The following is a 19912-nucleotide window of genomic DNA, read 5'->3' on the forward strand; positions in this document are numbered from 1 at the left end:
ATGAAGTTCTCTTCCTATGTCTCATACGAAAGGGAAATGACAGTTTGAATGAAACTTCTAAGGATAGTTTCATTCAAACTGAGAAACATTCAACTTTTTTCTTAACGTTGTATTTAGTAGTTATTTTGATGGCTGCGTCTTTGTGGCTATGAAGGCACCCATTTTCAGCATCAGCCCCACCCTGGCAGAGGCTCCCTGACGCTGGGAAGCATCAGTCATCTTTAATTATTTTGGTATCGTGTGAAATTGCAGTTGTCATCACCACAGAGGGCCATTTGATTTTAAATTCAACTGGTCCAGGGTTGTATGAACACGCATGTAGCTCGGATCATTTTTCATCTGATGAGGCAGATGGTGGATTAGTTTTCTGTTTTAAAATATCTCCAGTTCTTTATTTTAGTCAACAGCTGCACCGACCAATCAGGCTCTTGGCATTCACATGTCGAGTTTGTTCAACAATAAAATCATATGTGGCACCAGAAGACATGGCCAGTTCAGAGAGGGAGACTGACTGCACCGTCAGGAAGCTTCCTCTGACACACACACATACATGTATTTACAATTCTCAAACTGAACTCTTTCACATCTGGTTTTTGAAACCAAAACACCAGTTAAGCTTATGAGATTAAGATTTAAGAGTTGTTTGGATAGAAGAATATAATAAGCAAAGGCGCAGTTCACTGGCTTTCAGCCACACCTGGAAAACAGGAACAGAAGCACCTTAGATCTTCGTTACACTATGCAAAATATATAACAGTTTCCATCAGTTTGGATAAGTTGTCATATTGGGAACTGGTTTTATGGAATGCGCTTACATATATAATTCACATAAAAGCTTAGATTGTGCTGTTTTAATAAATGTTAACTGGTTGGTCTCTTTCAAGAGACTGGAGGAAGCCCACATGCCAACATTCACACATTAATAGCCCAAAATTAATTACTATGTATGTACTACTGTATGTACAGTAGAAGTAGTATGTGAGAACCTTACATTTACACCATGTTTAAATGAACATGCTGGAGTTAATATAACCCTGTGTCAATGTGAAGATGGTAATTAGTGGACACTTTAATTTGGGAGCAAAATACCATGAGTAGAAGCAGTTTTGAGTGAGAACCGAATATGTTTGTTGCATATGTGGTCACAACTAATGTGATCGCTTGGGGCAATCAACCTACTCAAAATAAAAAGCTATTTACAGCCGCTGACAAGACGCAAAAATGTTTACAGGTTCCTTGCGTACAAGCCAATGTCATTTTAACTTTGTAAGTGTACAAAAAGAGTATAAAAATAACACCTTCGGGTTATCTTGTCATCAGTCCACACAAGCCGAATACCGAATGTTGTGCAAACTACTGTCAAGGAACGCAAAAGGGAAGAATTTGTACTCTCTGCTTGCAACACTTAACTTTTTTTTCTTTTTTTTTGTCATTATTGTTTGAATTCTGACCCAATTCTATAGAAATAGAGGCCACAAACTCTCCTACATTGTAGTAGTTTGCCTGACATTCAGTAGTCGACTTGTACAGACTAGTAACAAGGTGGAGACCATCCTGAAGGAGATTAATGTGTACCAAGAGACATTCTTACACATTTTTTGTATGCATAAAAAGTTATAATTACCTTAATCAGTTTGCTTGTGAGGACAGATGTCTGCAAGGTCCCTGTACACACTGTCACTTAAGTGGAATGACATTTTTGGAGTCGTGTCAGAAGGCTTTGTTGTTGTTTTTTTTTACATATATAAAGTGCCATTTTGCTGTGACATTCTCACGCAAAAGGCATTTGCTTCAGGTAGTTTTGGTCCCTCACTCACACAACTGTACACTCCTTACTATTTAAAAATATAATTAGGGTTGATTTAAGCTGTTCCTTTGGGTGTCTCCCTTCCAGGTTATAGATGCAGTTAACAAGGGATAATTTCTTCAAATGTGGATTTTTTGTTCCCACAAAGACCAAATTATAGAAAAAGTAATTAATAGTTGTATTATTATGTTATCTGCTATCTCTTTTATACGGAAGAGTATTAGGGCCAGGCAGGAGAAAAATAAAAATTATATTTTAGAGGAGGAAGATTTTTTTTTCATTACATTATGCACTTCGAGAAAAAAGTTGAAATGTCGAGATTAATGTTGAAGTAGAATATCGAGAAAAAAGTCGAAAAATCGAGATTAATGTTGAAGTAGAATTTCAAGGAAAAAGTCGAAATGTTGAGAAAAAAATCGAAAAGTCGAGATTAATGTTGAAGTAGAATTTCGAGAAAAAAGTCAAAATGTTGAGAAAAAAGTTGAAATGTCAAGAAAAAAGTCGAAATGTTGAGAAAAAAAATCGAAAAATCGAGATTAATGTTGAAGTAGAATTTCGAGAAAAAAGTCGAAATGTTGAGAAAAAAGTCGAAAAGTTGAGATTAATGTTGAAGTAGAATTTCGAGAAAAAAGTCGAAATGTTGAGGAAAAAGTCGAAAAATCGAGATTAATGTTGAAGTAGAATTTCGAGAAAAAAGTCGAAATGTTGAGAAAAAAGTTGAAATGTCGAGAAAAAAGTCGAAATGTTGAGAAAAAAATCGAAAAATCGAGATTAATGTTGAATTACAATTTCGAGAAAAAAGTCGAAATGTCGAGATTAATGTTGAAATACAATTTCAAGAATAGAGTCAACATTTCGCTTTTTTTCCTCAACATTTCAACTTTATTCACGAAATTTTGACTTTTTTCTCGAAGTGCATAATGAAAAAAAAATTTCCTCCTCTAAAATATTATTTTATTTTTCTCCTGCCTGGCCCTGATACTCTTCCGTGTGTGTGTGAGAACCAGTGCAGGCAGGAAAGATGTCCAGTGTGTATTTGATCCGTATTTGCGTGCAGTGCGGTGTGAGTCTCTGGCCAGCCCATTGTACCGTCCCCCCCACCCATGGGTGGGTGCGAGGGGGGCCGGTCCCTGCTGATTCAGAGGTTAGGAATTTGCATCTGATTGCTGTTTGTCAACCAATGATGTGAGTATGCAGGCCGGGAGAGTCTCTCCACGCCTCTTCGGCTCCGTGCGCGCCTCCGTGTGTCACAGCGACTCCAACTCCGAACAAAACACAGTTTACACGCGAGCGCCCACTGCGTGGATATCATGCTGTCACATGAAACCGCTTCATTTGTGAGCGATAAGCAGTCGAGGCGCCTCTCCCGTTCAACGTTTGGCTGCTGCACTTTCCTCTGATCCTCCCAAAGGTGAGACTCGGGATTCAGGTGGAAAAAACAGGAATGTTTCTTCCGCTTCGGAGGAGTGTGAACAGCGAACGGAAGCCGCAGCGGTGAGTTTATGTTCTCCTTTATTTCTCTTTTGCTTTATCTACAGCCTGCTTGACTTTTCCCATTATCAACATATCTCTCTGGCTTCCTCCTTTTTTCTTCTGCTTTTTGTATAACTCCTAAGTGAAAAGGCGCACCTACCTTTTTTTAAAATGTTTATTATTATTTTTTTTTTTTTTATAAAAACCTTTTTTTTTAATTTATTTTATTTTTTATTTTTTATTTTATTTATTTATTTATTTATTTTTATAAATGCAATACCTTATCAAATGATCAATAACCTATTGCAAAGGTAGCAGATGGGCGATTGCTGCCTTGAGTCACCAAGATACTGATAACCCACTTGAATATGATTCCAGTGCTTTGTAATGATTTATAAAAGGATATAATACATTTTCGGAGGCCGCTTTTTTTGCCCAATTTAGAGTAAAATTCGTGGAGTTGTGAGTTAAGCGTTAATTATGGTTCTGCGTTAAATCGACGCAGAGCTTACGCCGTAGGGTACGCGGCAACGTGGGCCGTACTCTGCGCGTCACCGCGTACCTACGCCGTAAGGCCTGCGTTTGTGTAACGCGGAACCATAAATCAGCCTTTAGAGCGCGTCTTGTTCGACGTCATGTTCTGATCGTTAAACTCGTCGACGGTCGCACTGTGGTCGACGCGTTTTTATGTTTTTGCATAAAAATACGGTCACTAATGTAAAATCATAAGTTATTTATGAGAGCAGCTTCTATAACAGGATTATTTGCAGGATTAACTACTGATTTCGGTATTCCTGGAATACCTTGCGAAGTGTGCACTTAAACATTTTAGAAATTAAATGTCACACAAGAATCTGTTTTTTTGTAGGTTTGACCCCGATGAGGGGGGGGCGTCCGGTTCAAATTCTCAACGCACCATTTTACAAGGCCATTCAACATACACTGCAAGATTGTGCAACATAAGGACATCCTATTGCCCTTTAAGTTAGATATAAAAGCCAGTGTGCATGTGACTACATCCACAACTGTGCCTTTATAGACAGGCCTGCCTGTACATATGGCACAATTTAAGGGGGTAACAGGAGTTCACAATTGATTTATTAAAGATTGATTAACTTGAAGTCCAATAGGAGAAACCCCTTTTAATTGAACATATCAGATGGTGAGACAGTAGAAAGGTTGGATGCGTGTTTTAGTTCATTACATTAAACCTGATCATTTCATACCATTGTTAGTTTGAGATCGTTGTCTCTGGGACTTTCAACTGCCACCTTTAATGCTATGAATCAAATGTTCCTTACCCTCCACTGTGATCTTTCCACTCTGGTCTGGGTTGAGTTTGACTTTGCAACTGAGGCGGATGTGTTAATGTCCATGGATGCCCGTTGAGTTGGAGGTTTAGACCTTAGCAGTGGACAGCAGCACAAATATTGATAATCACCATGGAAATGGTGATGGAAATATGACACTATGTCAATTTCTTTCCTGTTGGTGAAGGGAGATTATTTAAATGGAGATGTTTCAGTTTTTTTTTGTGAAAATGTGAGGCAAAGGTGAAGCTGGTGGATAAACAAGTCTGGAATCATCACAGAGGCGAAGACCAAGACAAGTTGAGTCAAAACATCCAGAAGCCCGACGTGTCAGGGGAGTAACGGACACAATGAGTGAGCAGGTTTCAGCAGTCACAGAAAAATCCATCATATATAATAAGCCAAATATTCAAATAAAAGCCAGCTTGAAAAGACTTTTCATCCCCAAATGAGATAAGGAGAGGCTTGTGCTTTGATATGCCAGGGGGCCAGCTTTGTTACGCGAAGCTGGTAAACCTCACAGCCACTTCTAAAATCGCCTGGCATTTGTTTTTTAGGTAGTGTTAAAGTTTCTCACTGAGAAGTGGGGGGTGGGGAAGCACAGGCACAGGAAGCAGGTTTTGTTTTAAAGCCATGTATAGTTCTTTGTCTTAATGACCTCCAACATATGTTTTCTGAAAGCAGTTGTAACAACTGGTTTCATTGAGGGTTTCCGGTTTCATCTGAAGCGTGGCGTCACTCACTTTTAGATCATGTCAAAATAAAAAAACGAATGGTTAGGTTAGGAACTTTTTTGAAGTGTGAAAATAATCACATTTTAGGGATCCACGTCAGCATTTCTGTTTAATTTTCCCCATATTTTTCATTTAACATCTGAAGTCTGATACTATTACAGTTAGGTGTTGTGTTACAGATTACATGGGAATGACAAGTTTGATGAGAAGAGACTAGATTAAAATGATCAGGGAAACTGAAAACATTAATTAAATTAATAATTGGTGTCTTTCTCATAAAAAAAAAGTTATAGACATAAAGAAAGTGTAAGCTGCGAGACAGCAGAACATGGCACCATCTCAAGAGAGATTTCCCAGCCCTTATCACACCCACACCCCACTGTGCACCAATCACCTTAGGAAAAAAAATGCTTGGCTAATCTCTTTGGTCCAATCTGGCATATGGTATGCTTCCTGTGACCGGTACTACCTATCTACATGAGGGTTTCTCTTGGAGAGAAATACTGCTGCTGCAAGCAGGTGGGGGTGGGGTAGGGGGCACTTCTGTTGTGATCGGACCAGCGTGGATTAGAAGAGTGTGATCAAGTTCAGTCTCAAAAGGGCCATCCTTTCTTTTGCATAATTTAAGATGGATTTAGTGAACATATTTCTTGTTATGAAACGCGGTTAAATACGCTTGTTGCTGCTCGTGATTGAAAACCGGAAGCCTGTTATTTTTATTTATTTATTTATTTTAGGAAGACTTCTCACCATTACCAGTCGAAGGAAGATGGTGAAGTAGAGTCAGACCGTTGACTTGTATCTGTCAAGTCAGTGGTCGGACTTCACACCTGTGTTAGTCGATTCATGTTTCGGCTGAAAATGAACACAAATCAACTTGAAGGTATCTAGCACATGTGGAGGAATGCATTTTAGATTGTCAGTATTGGTTGTTTTCAACTGATGATGCTGGCAGGAATTGATGTAGAGTTCAATTCATCAATATGTAAAATGTACAACCCCACAGTTGGCTAATTACTTGAAAGACCTTACTTTTAAAGCAAAGGGCTATAATAACGTTAAAACATTTTGGAAAATAGAATGAATGTATCCATAATGCTAAAACGGCTCATAAAACGTAATTAGCAATCATTTATTCAAAAGAAATTCCCTTCTTCTATCACCACTATTTAAGTCAATGTGTTGCCTTTTTCAACTAACTGACGATTTCTGGGTTTTTGATGGTGAGTCAAATCAAACTTTGAAAATGTCATCTGAAGATTTTAGTTTGTTCTTAAAATTTCCTGCACTATATTTTGTTTCAGTACACCCTAAAGTAATCATAGTCTTCATCAAAATCACACATCTATCCAATAAGATGACAGACTTAATCCTTTTACTATGTGTGACCTGAACATCCTTGTTGTTACTTGTTGTTGCACCCTAAAGCACCAATCTAACCCAGGAAAAGCCCTTGATATTGTGATTGAATTACCTTTTTCAACCATTAATGTTGATGCCATTTAGTTGCTTTTCAGTCTGTTTTTCAGGGGAACATCAGAGATGAGCAATATCCACTTTAGTATTGGTGTACTTTTAGATGAAACCGTTACAGCAGCTCATTCATCTGTGTCATAGTTCTGGTTTGTAGTCACTTCTCTGCTGCTGTCAGTGTCGTTTTAATACTGTCTGCTCTTGGCTCCTTCACTCGACATGTAAACTTGTCTATTGTGGCCACCTCTATCTAAACCGACTTGGCTTCAAACAAAGATCTTGTACAGTAATCATGTTAAGCATATCCAGAGTCAGGGCTCTGCTTGTTGTGTGGCTAGTCTAAGATAGCTCTACTTGCATATCAACATATCAAGGCGGGCTGTGTTGTCATTTACAAGCAGAAATCTACTCAGCTTCCTGTCACCGCATGCATCTAAACTCAACCGAAGGGTGTTTAAAGAACATTTGGAAGCAGCGAGTGTGATATGCAAATAAAACACTGAATTTGCCTTTGGGCATCAAGGCTGAGTGAGCGACAGTCACTGGCAGATTGCCACTAAACTGGTTATTGGCTGTAAATTGATGACAAACATGCACAGACAAGACAGACAGGTCTTCGTGTTTTCCTTTGTACAAACTATTATTTTATCCTCCATTGTGTTCATAAGTTTGTTGTTTTAGGTTGTGACCTCAGCTCATTGTGTGCCATTTTATTAATAACACACCGGCAAATATCGGCGTGTATTTATTTAATCAGATGCAAAGTTAGGGCTGTTATCACACCACAAACCTCCCTGCTATGACAGAGGCAGGCAGTGTGGCTTGGCTGCCTCTCAGCTGTTCTTGTGCCAAAACCCTTCTCTTTTCTGAAGGGCCTGTATGACGTAGTTTACAGAATGTCTGTGAAAAATCCAGTGAAAAAAAAAAAGTACTGTATTTCTTGGGCTGGTGTCAGTGGGGAATCCCATCATGGCTGCGTGTGACGCAGGTGGAAGGAAAGGTCTGAGGTTTTGGGATGTGGTCCAGTTCCTGAAACAGACTGCTATGGTGTAGCTGTGTGTACTCAGCCAGCAGCTGACAGTGGCTTCGTCAACAGCCAGCACGATCCGCTCCGCTCCGCTCTGCCAGGATACCAGCACACACATGCAACATGCTGGCGTGTCCGTCAAACGTGAAGCATTTGTTTTTAACACTTGTGTCAGTTTAATCCCCCTGGGGTGGGCCGTCGCAGCCTGGTGGGATTAAACTAATTTGATCAGATCAATTTTCATGGTATCTTATATAACTGACTGTCTGGATATAAAAGAAAAAAAAAATTGAACCCACAATTTGCATTGAAGTAACAATCTTTGTTTGTGGACGTCTCTGTGTATAACACGTAAAACTCCTTTATCTAAGATTTCAGCTCAACCATCACCTCTTTACACAAAAGACTTGATTGTTAAGGATCACAATGCAATGACGTGGCCACACAGCCACCATATAAACCAACAAGTTAATCCAGTTTTCATCCCATTCAATGAAAAATGCAACCCCCTCTGCTCTACCTCTCCCGCACCAGATGAACTATCGTCCCGTCATTCTCGAGTTACAATGGTAGTGCGCTGAACTCTGCAAGCCACAACATGCAAGCGTGCCTCATGAAACTTTTCATGACAAAGTCAGTTGTAGCCAGGAATTTGACTGGGGGTCTTCCCTCACAATTCAGTTCCTCAATTTAAGAGGTATTATAGTGGTAGAACGACGTTATCCTGTTGTGTAATTTACCAGAAATCTGCTTTTTGTGTTTAAACTACCTGCATGATCTAATGGGAAACTATAAACAGGAGAATCTTGCAGGGAATGCACAAAATGATGACAAAAAAACAAAAAAAAAACAAACGTGATCCAGTGCAACATCATTATTTAGTTGTTTATCATCTCCAAAGATTGTTTCTGAAAAGCTTTGTTTTTAACTTATGCTTGAATGGAGAGAGAGGGAGAGAGGGGGAAATGGAGAGAGACAGGACGTCAACAGGACGGGAGCGTTTCAGCCAAAACACACTTAACCATAAGATTAATGTCGGTCGCTGTCTCTATATATATATATATATATATATATATATATATATATATATATATATATATATATATTTCTTTTTTTTCCTCCTGCGATATCCTCCTTAAGAATGGTCTGTGCTTCCCTTCTGCAGCTGTCATCACATGAGATTTATGCGCGCTCCCATGATACTACTGTCTTTATGTCAAGCTTTGGCTAGAGTTGTAACATGGCAAGTTCAATATCCATATTCATTTTCCATGCAGGCTGCTCTGCCTAAGGTAGCACTCGTATAAACGGCATAAGTGCACTCAACTCTCACAACTCAAAGGAACATGGGGGTGGGGTGGTGAAGGGGAGGGGAAGCTATTATTCCTATAGTTCAGTTACACATAGCTTGGTATCTTGAGTATTATCAACACCAGCATTGTTTTTGTCCTGTTTTGCCGGTTAAAGGATATCGCAAAGGCAAGAACCTGAGTTGTACTCAGACCGAAAGCACTTCAAATTAAACCAGAGATATGAGGGGTGTTTTTTTTTCTCTTTTTTTCAGATGAAATACTTTATGGAAAACATACTTACAGGCAGAAACTCCTAGGACTGCAGAGTGGAGTTATAGTCACAATAGTAACACAAATCACCCCTCGGCCCTCTCACTTGCACAGGATAGCCCCTTTGCTTGATATATGGCTCCAGATTTCACTGCTGAGAAGTGAATCACTGGATTATTTTTCCTATACAGCCACTTCATTTATGGCATAGCTGGTACTAATCAGATTTGGCCTGCTGTATTGCTTTGGTTCGGTGGAAGAGGTCAGTGGAAAATGCGTGACCAGTCTGTATGACACTTCCTCAATGATCTTGTTGTTGGTGTGCTGGGGCTCAATGGAGCCTGTGTTACTGCTTACGAGGTAATACTGCAAGGAATGTGAGAGACGGATGCATAATCAAGGCCAGCACCACTGACCGACCCCTTGCTTTTTAATGTGTGTCCCTTTTTCTTAATGTAGAAATGATCATGAATGACTTGTGACAAACTGTTTTGTTGTGCATTTGCAATAAACTGTCATTCTAAATGATACACTCTTTTGGCAAGTGGTTCCAGCCATAAATAAACCCACATTTTAATATTAATAGACTGTTGTAGTTTATTTAGTGCCATATACACAGTTGTAGATACAAATCAAAGAAGTGACTTTTACGTAGAGGTGTGAACGACCTTGATTTATGAAGCTTTATGAAGTTTTATTTTATCTCATATATACAACAGTTTTAATGTTAGGCTCTAAAAACTTAAACAAAACCCAGAAAAATGAAGCAACAGTGAAGCCCAGAGGGTTGTTGAGCTTGTATGTGACAGAGGAATTACTATGTGCTTCTATACTGCTGTATTACCACCACTGAGTGGCCTGTATGTTATTTCAGCATATCTGCAATCTGCAATGTGCATTTTAACAATCTGGGCTATTTCAACACATGACGTGCTTTCTTAATGTGAGATGGTGCAAACTCCAGACGGGGGGAATATAAAAAGCTGCGAATAAAACTAGTAGTAGCAGTGTGAGCTTGATTTGCTGTGTGAACTCTCCGCTGAGATACTGTCCACTCTGTGACACTAACAAAGTGAAGATCTGCTTCAGAGATTATGGCCGTTTAAAACTGTAGACTAGATCTTAAGAACAGATCTTTCTTTCCATAGAAGAGGTGTGGAGTGGAGTCGGCCCACTCAATCCGCCCACCCCCCCAAAATAAAAAAACTGCCACTGTAAACAGAGGTGGCTTAAAAAAGAGCTGTTGCGCCGTCTCGCGTGTCAAGACACATCACAGACATTTCATTAAAGTCTTGGGAGATTGTCTCCACCTGAAGGGAAAAAAAACATCAAGTGTTTGACTTAATACTTAAGTACCTTTTTAAGTCTTGGCTTAACTAAAAAAAAAAAAAAAAAAAATTAAAAGTCTTTTACTGTGCTGTAAATCTTTGAAACCGAGCAATCTCCATGTCTTAAAATAAATTTAAATTGAATGATAGACCTAAAGAGCTTGACGTAAACTGTGTACAGTTGAAATTTCCTCCTGAATAAGAACTTGTGTATCCTTTATTTTACCATGTGTAAGAAGTATGAAAAGAAACCCTAAATAAAAAGTAGGTGCAGGAAAATGGAATTGAAATTAAAACAAAAACACTTCCAGAAGAGTTTTGATTATTTCGCCCTCTCAGAAATTGTGGGTCTGAATTGTACCCCCCGGGCCAAAGACCACGGATCTTCCAGATGATACTTGTTCAAAGCCTGCATTGGACCACAGGAACGGTGAATTCAGCTCAGGAGGAAACGCCAGACACAAGTCAGACTCGTATAAGGAGTCTGTTTTCTGCATGAATGGTCGCTACCAGATATTTTAAAATGGGAAATGTGGTTAACATTTCTCAAATGTATTGAGCTTTTGTACCGGTTTAAGCACCATGATTTGTTAGTTTTCAACTGTCAGCGGCCAACACTGTGTTAGTGGTTTTCTTTCACAACTTGCAGAGTCTTACTCTCTCTATGCTCGCTCTGGGTTTGACGTTTCTTGTTTCTGATGCCGGGAAGCGCCTGGCTTTAGATTAACTGACGTACCAGCTGTAGCAGCTTACCTATGTTTCAGTCCTGGATATTAGGGACGTTTTTAAGATTTCTTTGCTTTCTGTGCTTAAAGTTAAATTATTTTCAAGGTGTTTTGTGCCGCTTATACAATATTTAAATGTGTTGAGTGGATGAGGAAAGAACAGCACATGTGCATTTGTTGATAATATCAGCACAAGCCTGTTTCACTTCCAATGCTGCAGTATAGCACACTCTGTCACATGCTGTGTGACCACAGAACAGTGATTAATTGATAGAAACTGACAGATTTCATAACACTTTGCAGCGATGCCATTTGTGATATACATTTTCTGTGGACTACAAGTCTGTCTAGTTTGAGTCTTATTCAAAACCAGTGTAGCATGAGCTACGATAGCAAACTTGATTTGATAAAGAAAGTAACTTCATCTGGAAACGCAAAATGATGTCAAACCGATTCCCAGGAAAACATTGCAGTATCACACACAGTGATTTTATATGATGCAAAAAAAAGAAACAGAGACACCAACAAGCCCTCTGCACCAGACATGAAGACAACAAGTAGATTACCACTTTAAGATTTGCTTGCACAATTTCAGTCAAGCAGAACAGACAGCCACCCCTTTTGATGCCCAGTTTCAGGTCTCACAAAGGCCTCACCCAGTTCTTCTTTAACCACAAAGCTTTATCAGGCAAAACACAGTTTGGCCTTTCATTATATAAAAGAAAATGAAGTATTTTATTGAAAAAAGATAAACTGCAAAATTAATACTTGCAGTGATGTTGGTGCATGAAAACAAACGAATCCTTAAAAGAGAAAAAATGCCCTGCTATATTAATACTCGTGTTTCTCTCTGAGGACTTCCTTTTTTATTGCTCTTTATAACACACATGTTGAAAGCACCACGTGCGCCTGTGTGAACCAGACCCCCAGTGTTTCATTAGTTGTTAATAGGTTCTTGGGGAAAAACAAAACAGACCACAAAGATGAGTTCCTCCGATTAACCGTAACGCGGATTGTGGCATAAGTATATTTCACAGGCTCGACGTGCATTTGTTTCTATATTTACATATATGTGTACATAAGTATGAGGCCGTGCATGTCTCTTTATCTCATTGGAATTAGACCCTTAGCTCTCATTCTTATCACTCTACCCTGTTTGCTCAGACCTTGCAATCTTCCACCTCTCAAATGTGGGTTCAGGAGGGGAAAAAAAAGGAGAGGATTAACCCCTTAGCACTCGTCATTTCTACTTTATCCTCCATTCATCCGAATGGAGAAGTTTCCATTGCCCTGCCCTGCTCTCCTACCCACCCCCCACAGATAGTCCTCTGCCATCTTGCCCAGCAGGTGGTCTCTCTCTAGCCTATTAAGGTGTTAAATGAACCCTAGGGGCCTCGTAGTCCGCTGTTGCCATTTGAGGTATTGCATTTTTATGTTGTATAACAGCAAGATGTGACAATCTATTGGTTTAATGAGAAATAGATGGGTTCTCTGAAGTCCTCAGTGCTGGTTTAGATTGAGTATACGCTGTAATGGAAAAAAAGCTCCAAAACTAGTAGATGTCAGAGAGATACAAAGTAAATGGCAATATTCAAGTAAAACACCAACTCCTCAAAGCTGTAATTTGGTGCACTTTTACTCTATTATTATTGCTTATTTTCTTTCATTCATTGCTCATTTTCTATACCCGTTTCAGTCCCATTCAGGATTGCGAAGGTGCTGCAGCCTATATCTCAATTGTCTCTGAGCTGAGCTGTCTCTGAGCTAGGCCATTTTCTCTCATAAAACGTATATTCGAATCTTTAAATGCTTAGGAAGAAAAAACTGTATGTGAGACCCAAACGTCAGTTCTGAATGGAAACAATCAGGCTGTGTTGAGGTGGCTCAGCAATCAGATAGTGAACCCTTTTAGTTAGATTTTTTTTTCCTCTACATTTTGTCTTGAAGAGTGCTCTTCTCAATCAGTGAAACTGAATGTTTCCTATAACAGAAATTCACCAGGTGTCAGCTATCGCAGCAGGAGTCAAATTTACCCTTTGGTCTTTGGTGAAAGACACCGCCTACTTACACAGAACAACCTGCATGGAAAGTCAGGCGGACAGAAAAGGACGTCTTTCCAGATTCAATGGTCATAATAAAGAATCCGTGGAAGAATGTTCTATTATCTTTATGTTATGTCGGTATTTTTACAACAAGAAGAAGCCCTATAACCTAGTTAAAGATATTGTGCATGTTACCTAGTGATGGAGGAAAACATTGACATCACCGTGACATCATTTGTTTGCTGTAAAGTCGTTTCTAAAGCACTTTGACTGACAAAGAAGGGCATCAGATGGGGCATGAAACCTGTTTGGTCCCTGCTCATTGTAACTCAGAAAGATCATTTACTGAACTGTTATTGTTTTAAAAAATATCCAATTTTGATGTAGTGATTTCCCAGCTCGGTATAAAAGAAGAGATTTTGTTCAGGAATTCTGCTCAGTGTTTTTCACACATCCAGTTCAAGGTGTGGCTGATGTGTTTTCATAGAGCATCGGTGTTCACCGTGTAAGAAGGGAGGTGTCAAAGTTGGTGCACCTCTGTGTGTCTCTAAAGCTCCTTTTACATTGGCGGAAACCCCGTGTACAACACGCGGATCTCGCGTGTCTCCTGTCCTTTTTACATTGACCGACGCGGGGTGGCATGTGGAGCTGGCCCCGTGAATAATTCACCTCTGAAGGTTTTAACCATAATGTAAACAGAACTAACGCGGGTGGTGGGGAGGGATTTGCTGAGTACATAAACCCACCAGAGTACTACCCACCAGGGGAGAGATGGGTTTTTTTTTATGTATAAAATAAGGAAACAGCTAAAGAGAGTAACGGCAGCAGCAGGAAGACAGCAAGGATGGTCCATTGTTTGAACAACTGGCCACAAAAACCACAAACTCTGCTCTGCACGAAGCAAAAACCAGCACAAAAAACGTTCATCCCCAACCTGGTGTTGAAAACTACACCTGTCAAACGGTGTAAAAATCTTGTAGAGATAATATGTCATTCTACACGCCCACACATCTACTTTATGTTACGTGGATGACGCCTCCCGATTTGCTTACTCTCCCCTCAACTTGCCTTCAGGCGCGGGATGGAAAATGACACGCCATGCGTTATATTAACCAACATACGTTTAACATGCGTTCGTCATCCAGAGATAATAGCGGGATCGAATCCGAAAAATCCTAGATAGTCATGTGCTAAGTTGGCTTGTGAGTGCTTAAGAAAGCTGGAACACCGTAACGCACCAATCTTCCCAACAATGCTCATCCTTAACTGACTCCATATTGCCAGTCGGCTGTGTGTAAGCACGTATTGATGGACCTCTGTTTGGTCTATCAATTACCAAACAAAAACACTGAGGAGTTTCTTTTTATTTCTGCAGATATGGTAAGACTGCTGCTTGAAAAATGGGTCATGATTCATTGCTCTTTTCATGGCGAGCTGTGGTCTGTGAATTAAACACCTTATCATTGTAGCCAAGGCCTGTTTATTAACGTGTGACACTGAGATACCAAAGCAAACCTTGAGCCTTTTTTGCAATCAGCAGAGTTGTGCTCAAAAATCACTCAAAGTTGATCGGCAGCATAAGGACCCAACGTTCTTTTTTCAAAACATAAATAGCTAGTTTTATGACGAAAGGGCGAACCCTAGACCTCTTTACCGTTGCCTGTGATGGGAACTGGCGGTTTAGAAACCTAGAAATAATGTCGACATTATTATGAAGACAAGCAGGAAGAGTCATCTGAATGCTCATCTTCTTGAAGTGGGTGTCGCGGGTTGAGTTGGTTGCTCTCCAGCTACAAGATCGCTGGATCAATCATAAAATACAGTTTTCTCATGGTGCTGGTTCCCAGATAAATGGGGATGTCTGTGTCAAGGAAGAGTGTTGGATATAAAATTTAAAAAAAGTCAAATCAACACATGCAACCCGATGAAGCTCCGTGGTGACCCCTAAAACAGAAAAGCTGAAATAAGTTACTTGCTTTGCTTCAAGTTATGTCTTTTTAAGTTACTTTCACACAGAATATGCTCTCTCAGCACTTAGTCTTATAGAATCATGTAAAAAGATTTTACAAGTGTCAAAGTATGTTATCTAAATTAGGGAAGCGTGCATAACATGTATAGTGGCGCAATGGAATTTGCACCATCTAACATGAAGGAAATCATGGTGCTTGTGATGAACGCTGACATGAAACAGAGACCACTTCTGCTTCCCCCTGCACAGGGCTCAGTAGAACAGCTTCATTGTCATCACTTCTGTCTTTAAAATTACATATGTGACACATGCAATGAGGGATGGTGTCAGAGTCAATCCTGCCCTTGGCTCATGCATGACTGATCATTTGAGTCCTGACTACCTCAAATGTTTAGGGATTGGTACAGAACATATTAATAACTCTAAACAGGGTGTGCATAGGCTGTTCTTAAGTGGTGCAAGGCGGTTAATTAGTTAAGAATTTCTGACAACAATTGAAGATCTCCTCTCCATGGTTTGTTGTGTAGTTGCAGAAAGTAGCAAAGAGCAGTCAAACCAGATCCAGTTAGGTAAGTTGTTTTAATCCTGCTTACACTGGTGGTATTCTCTGACAACTGCACAAATTCAGTTGCTCCTCTAATGCCCTTAAAGAATGCACTGCATCAAAATTGAATATCTGTCTGCTGCCTCGCTGCATCTGCTCTGCCAGTTGTCACTTCCTTCACCCTCTGAAGAAATGCACAAGTTTCACAGCTCCTCTTTCCTTGCGCAACATTTCTCCAACATATACGGTCAGAGTATAGAGTGACAAAAATATTGTTCTTGGTTTTTGCTCAACAGTGCCAGACAGGCGGATGTAACATTTTTTTTTATTCAGTGTCTTACATTTGATTGCCCACCTCCAAAGCATTAAGACTTTACCAGTAGCTGCAGAGGGTTTTGTTTTGGTTTTTAAAGTACTTTTTGCTGCACACACATCTGACCAGCTTTGGGATGAGCTGCAGGTATGCAAACTGTCTTTTTCCATTGTTTTCTGGCTCTCATTCAGACTTACTAACTATGTCGTTTGTTGACCAAAAGAGCACGTAACCACAGGTTATTGAGTTTTCTGCCAAATCTTGGAAATCCAATTGATACTTCCTGCCATAAGCAGAGCCTACTGTACTGTAGGTGCACGGCTCCGAGTAAACAGAGCTCCTCTTTGACTCCAGTAAAAGTCGGTGCATTATCTGCCATGGGGGCAGAAACATTCACTAGTGTGACGTGTCACCAGGCTGACACGCTTCACAAGTGAACGCACCCCTGAAGAAAAGCTAATTATAATTATAATTATATGGACTAGTCAAAGTTGTATGATGTGACATAAGCTGATGTTTTACTTTTGAATCGTAGTGTATATGGTAACGCCTACTTCTTGGCTGAAATGTCTTAAAAAGTGCGTTGCCTTGTTTCTCATTATGTATTCACGACTGTGTAAACATAAGATATGGAAAATAGTCAATTTTCATGTGAATGGAAGCATAACGTCACTCGAGTCAAATGTGCTAGTGTGAGAGACCATGGACCTGAAGGGTACGTTCTGCTTATTCTTCTCTTGTGCCTTCAGCATGTGAATTTGTAATTATGCCACCGTAGTAAGAGTTTTTGTCTCCGGTGAGACACACGCAGGGAAAGCCCCTCCTATATCCACTGAAAAATAATGCCTGCTTTGTAATGACGGTGTTTATTGTGGGCAAAGAGTGCTGTGGTGGTCACTTTTTCGGTAGCTCAGCATGGCTTAATGTGGTAGGACTTTGAAGACTGGTATTACCTTGAAGGTGTGCTGACTCAAAGACTGTTTTTGAAAGCATATGCTGTCAGCTGTAATACTGGCAAACATCAGCTACCAAAATCAAGAGCATGTTTGTGAAGAAGAGAAAACCTCTTACACTGCATTACTCTGCAATATGGGATATAAGTGTAACTGAGTGGCTTTCAGCATTTTAAATCCAAAACGATCGAAGGATGGTGGTTGTATTCATTGTGAACAAGAAAGGAATGAAACCTTAGTTTATAGAAGAACATAACGTGGTCATGGGTGAACCTATGAAAGCAATGCAAATCCTGATGTGTGTGAGACTATGGGACCGGGGCAGGTGGTGGTTACAGATGTATTAGTCAACGTAGCTAAATGAGTGGAGGCACACAGTCCCCATCGGCTCTTGTCATGACTGCTGCTCCGGCATGTCCAGCACCTGCACTCAAATCTAATTTCCACACATGCTGTTGACTTAGCGTGTAGCTCTTATCTGTACCTGACTGAGCAGGGCACAGCCTCCCCAAACCCAGACCTCTGGATATTTAGAGCAGTATTTAGAGCAAATGCGAAAGTACGTGGGATCTTTATTGTTTTGTAGCACATGACAATAGGGAGCAGACTTTCTTGATAACAGAAAGGAGGAGCCCTTCACTTATAGCACAGACTACTTTGCATACCTGGGCCTTTTCTGGAGCAGGTGTGTAGGAGAGCTATAACCACCTACACGTTTAGCAGAAAAACTCCCCACTGTTTGTCACTCATGCACAAAAAACGTTTCAGTAAAGGGAAGAAAACACCAGCGAACACAAAAGGAGTAATACCTCTTAATATCAGTTGTGTGTTCTCACAAATCCGGCATTGCTCTTCTTGTGTTGGGGAGCTGTAATTTCTCCTGGCTTCAACCCAACCAGGCGAGGAAACAATACGGTTCTTCCTGGGATTTCACTTCCTTTTGATGGGTTTAAAACATTTTGGGTTTGTTTTTTTTTTATCCTGCGTGATAAGATCTTTTCTGGTGTATTTCTTTTATGAGTAATCCTGTACATGCTGCGCATATTTGGGACTGTGTGTGTGGGTGTCACTGGGATTTCAGAGTGAAATTTGCATTTTTCTTTGTAAAATTGAGCATTTTCTCCTCCGTCACATATTCTTAACTTGTGATTTGAGTTGTCTCTAGTCATTGCAGGAGTTTTCTGTTTGTTCTGCAGGTCACACAAGTTTTTGTTCTTTCATTTTTTTAAAGTTTAAAACTCTTGGTGATTGATCCAGTGATAATTGATTGTGTTATTTATTCTGTATGTAGTTTTACATCATTTATTTATTAATATTTTGCTGATTTGAGGAAGTAAAAGCTGTGGTTTTATAGGTTTTGGCTCGTCTGCAGCTAAAACCTTGCCCTTTAGCTGATGGTGCTGATGTTAAAAGAAAGTAGGTCTGACACCATGCCATTCTTTCTCTCCCTCAGGTCTTTGTAGTCTGTCAGCGAGGTCTCGTACTCCCACCTCCACTGCTACTGCTCGTGCCTCATTGAACGCCACACGACTCAGCTCTGCTACTGGCTTTGGTTTCACTTCAACTGCAGGAAAAGTAATTGAGGCAAAAGAGCGCCTTCTGTCATCAGAACTGCAGGAGGACTCCGACTGCATGCGTCAGAACTCTTATTGACTCCTCTCCGATTTCTTTCCCCCCCCTCCTTCCACTACTCCTCAAGGGCCCACATTATTTTATATCCATAACCTTCAAACATTCAGAATTGTTAGCTGTGCAGCCACAGGTGCAGCTGGTCGTTGCTCCTCCTTGGAAAAAGCTCTCACTGTCGTCAGCTGACTGGCCCCCGACTGGTGCTCCTTCAGTGGGGGGAAAGAGGGGAAGCAAGGCCGCCGAGCACTGTGCCGCTTTCCCCGGAGATGAAGCTGCAGGCCGTCATGGAGAACCTGCACAGGCAGCAGAGGGCCAAGCTGCTGATGGAGCAGCAGCTGCAGCAGCAAAGCGCCGCCCAACACCTCCAGGTCCGCACGGGGGACGAACCGATGGGGAGCCCCGTGCCTGAATCGGAGCAGGCCCAGATAGCAGCGCTGGCGGCCATGCGGGCCGCAGCAGCGGGGCTGCAGAGGGTTTCGGACAGCCCCATGTCGGAGCGTAGCAGTGGTGGCGAGGAGGAACACGAAGACGACAACGATGACGGGGAGGAGCAATACAAAGACATGATGGGGTCGGATGAGGAGGAGCAAATGTAAGCGCTGAAATCCTTAAGTTTTCCAAGATGTTAGAAATTTGTGTTGATGTCTTTCAAATAGGGCTGGGTATCGATTCAAATGTCAAGAATCGATTCGATTCCGATTCTTAATATTCAGAATCGATTATCATGATTCGATTCGATATTGATTTGGCTTAGTGTTATTTAAAATGTTTTTTGAGCTGTTGCCTGAATTATATGACTGTAAAATAACTAGTGAAATAATAATTTCACAATAATTATTGTGAAATAACTAAGAAATAAATAACTCAAACAGGCCTTTCAATATCCATTTAAAGTGCAAAAAAGAAAGAAATTGCAACAGTTCATGCAGTAAACAAATCATTTTAGCTCATCTAATTTATTCTGTCACCACACACACATATTGCCATGAAGCACCTGGCATTTTTCAGAAGTGTCATGACAAA

The 19912-nt window shown here is 40.4% G+C and overlaps 1 protein-coding gene across 1 annotated transcript in view; it reads left to right on the forward strand.

Moving 5' to 3' along the window:
- Nucleotides 1–3044: 3044 nt before the first annotated feature.
- arid3a (AT-rich interactive domain 3A) overlaps nucleotides 3045–19912 on the forward strand; it is a 45303-nt gene continuing 28435 nt past the window's right edge. The window contains exons 1-2 of the mRNA XM_061738554.1: nucleotides 3045–3301; nucleotides 18714–19481. Coding sequence (XP_061594538.1) covers nucleotides 19156–19481 — 326 coding nt within the window. The 5' untranslated portion in view covers nucleotides 3045–3301; nucleotides 18714–19155. The remainder of the gene's footprint in view (nucleotides 3302–18713; nucleotides 19482–19912) is intronic.

Source organism: Cololabis saira, chromosome 13 (genome assembly GCF_033807715.1).
Source record: "Cololabis saira isolate AMF1-May2022 chromosome 13, fColSai1.1, whole genome shotgun sequence".
Taxonomy (NCBI): Eukaryota; Metazoa; Chordata; class Actinopteri; order Beloniformes; family Belonidae; genus Cololabis; species Cololabis saira.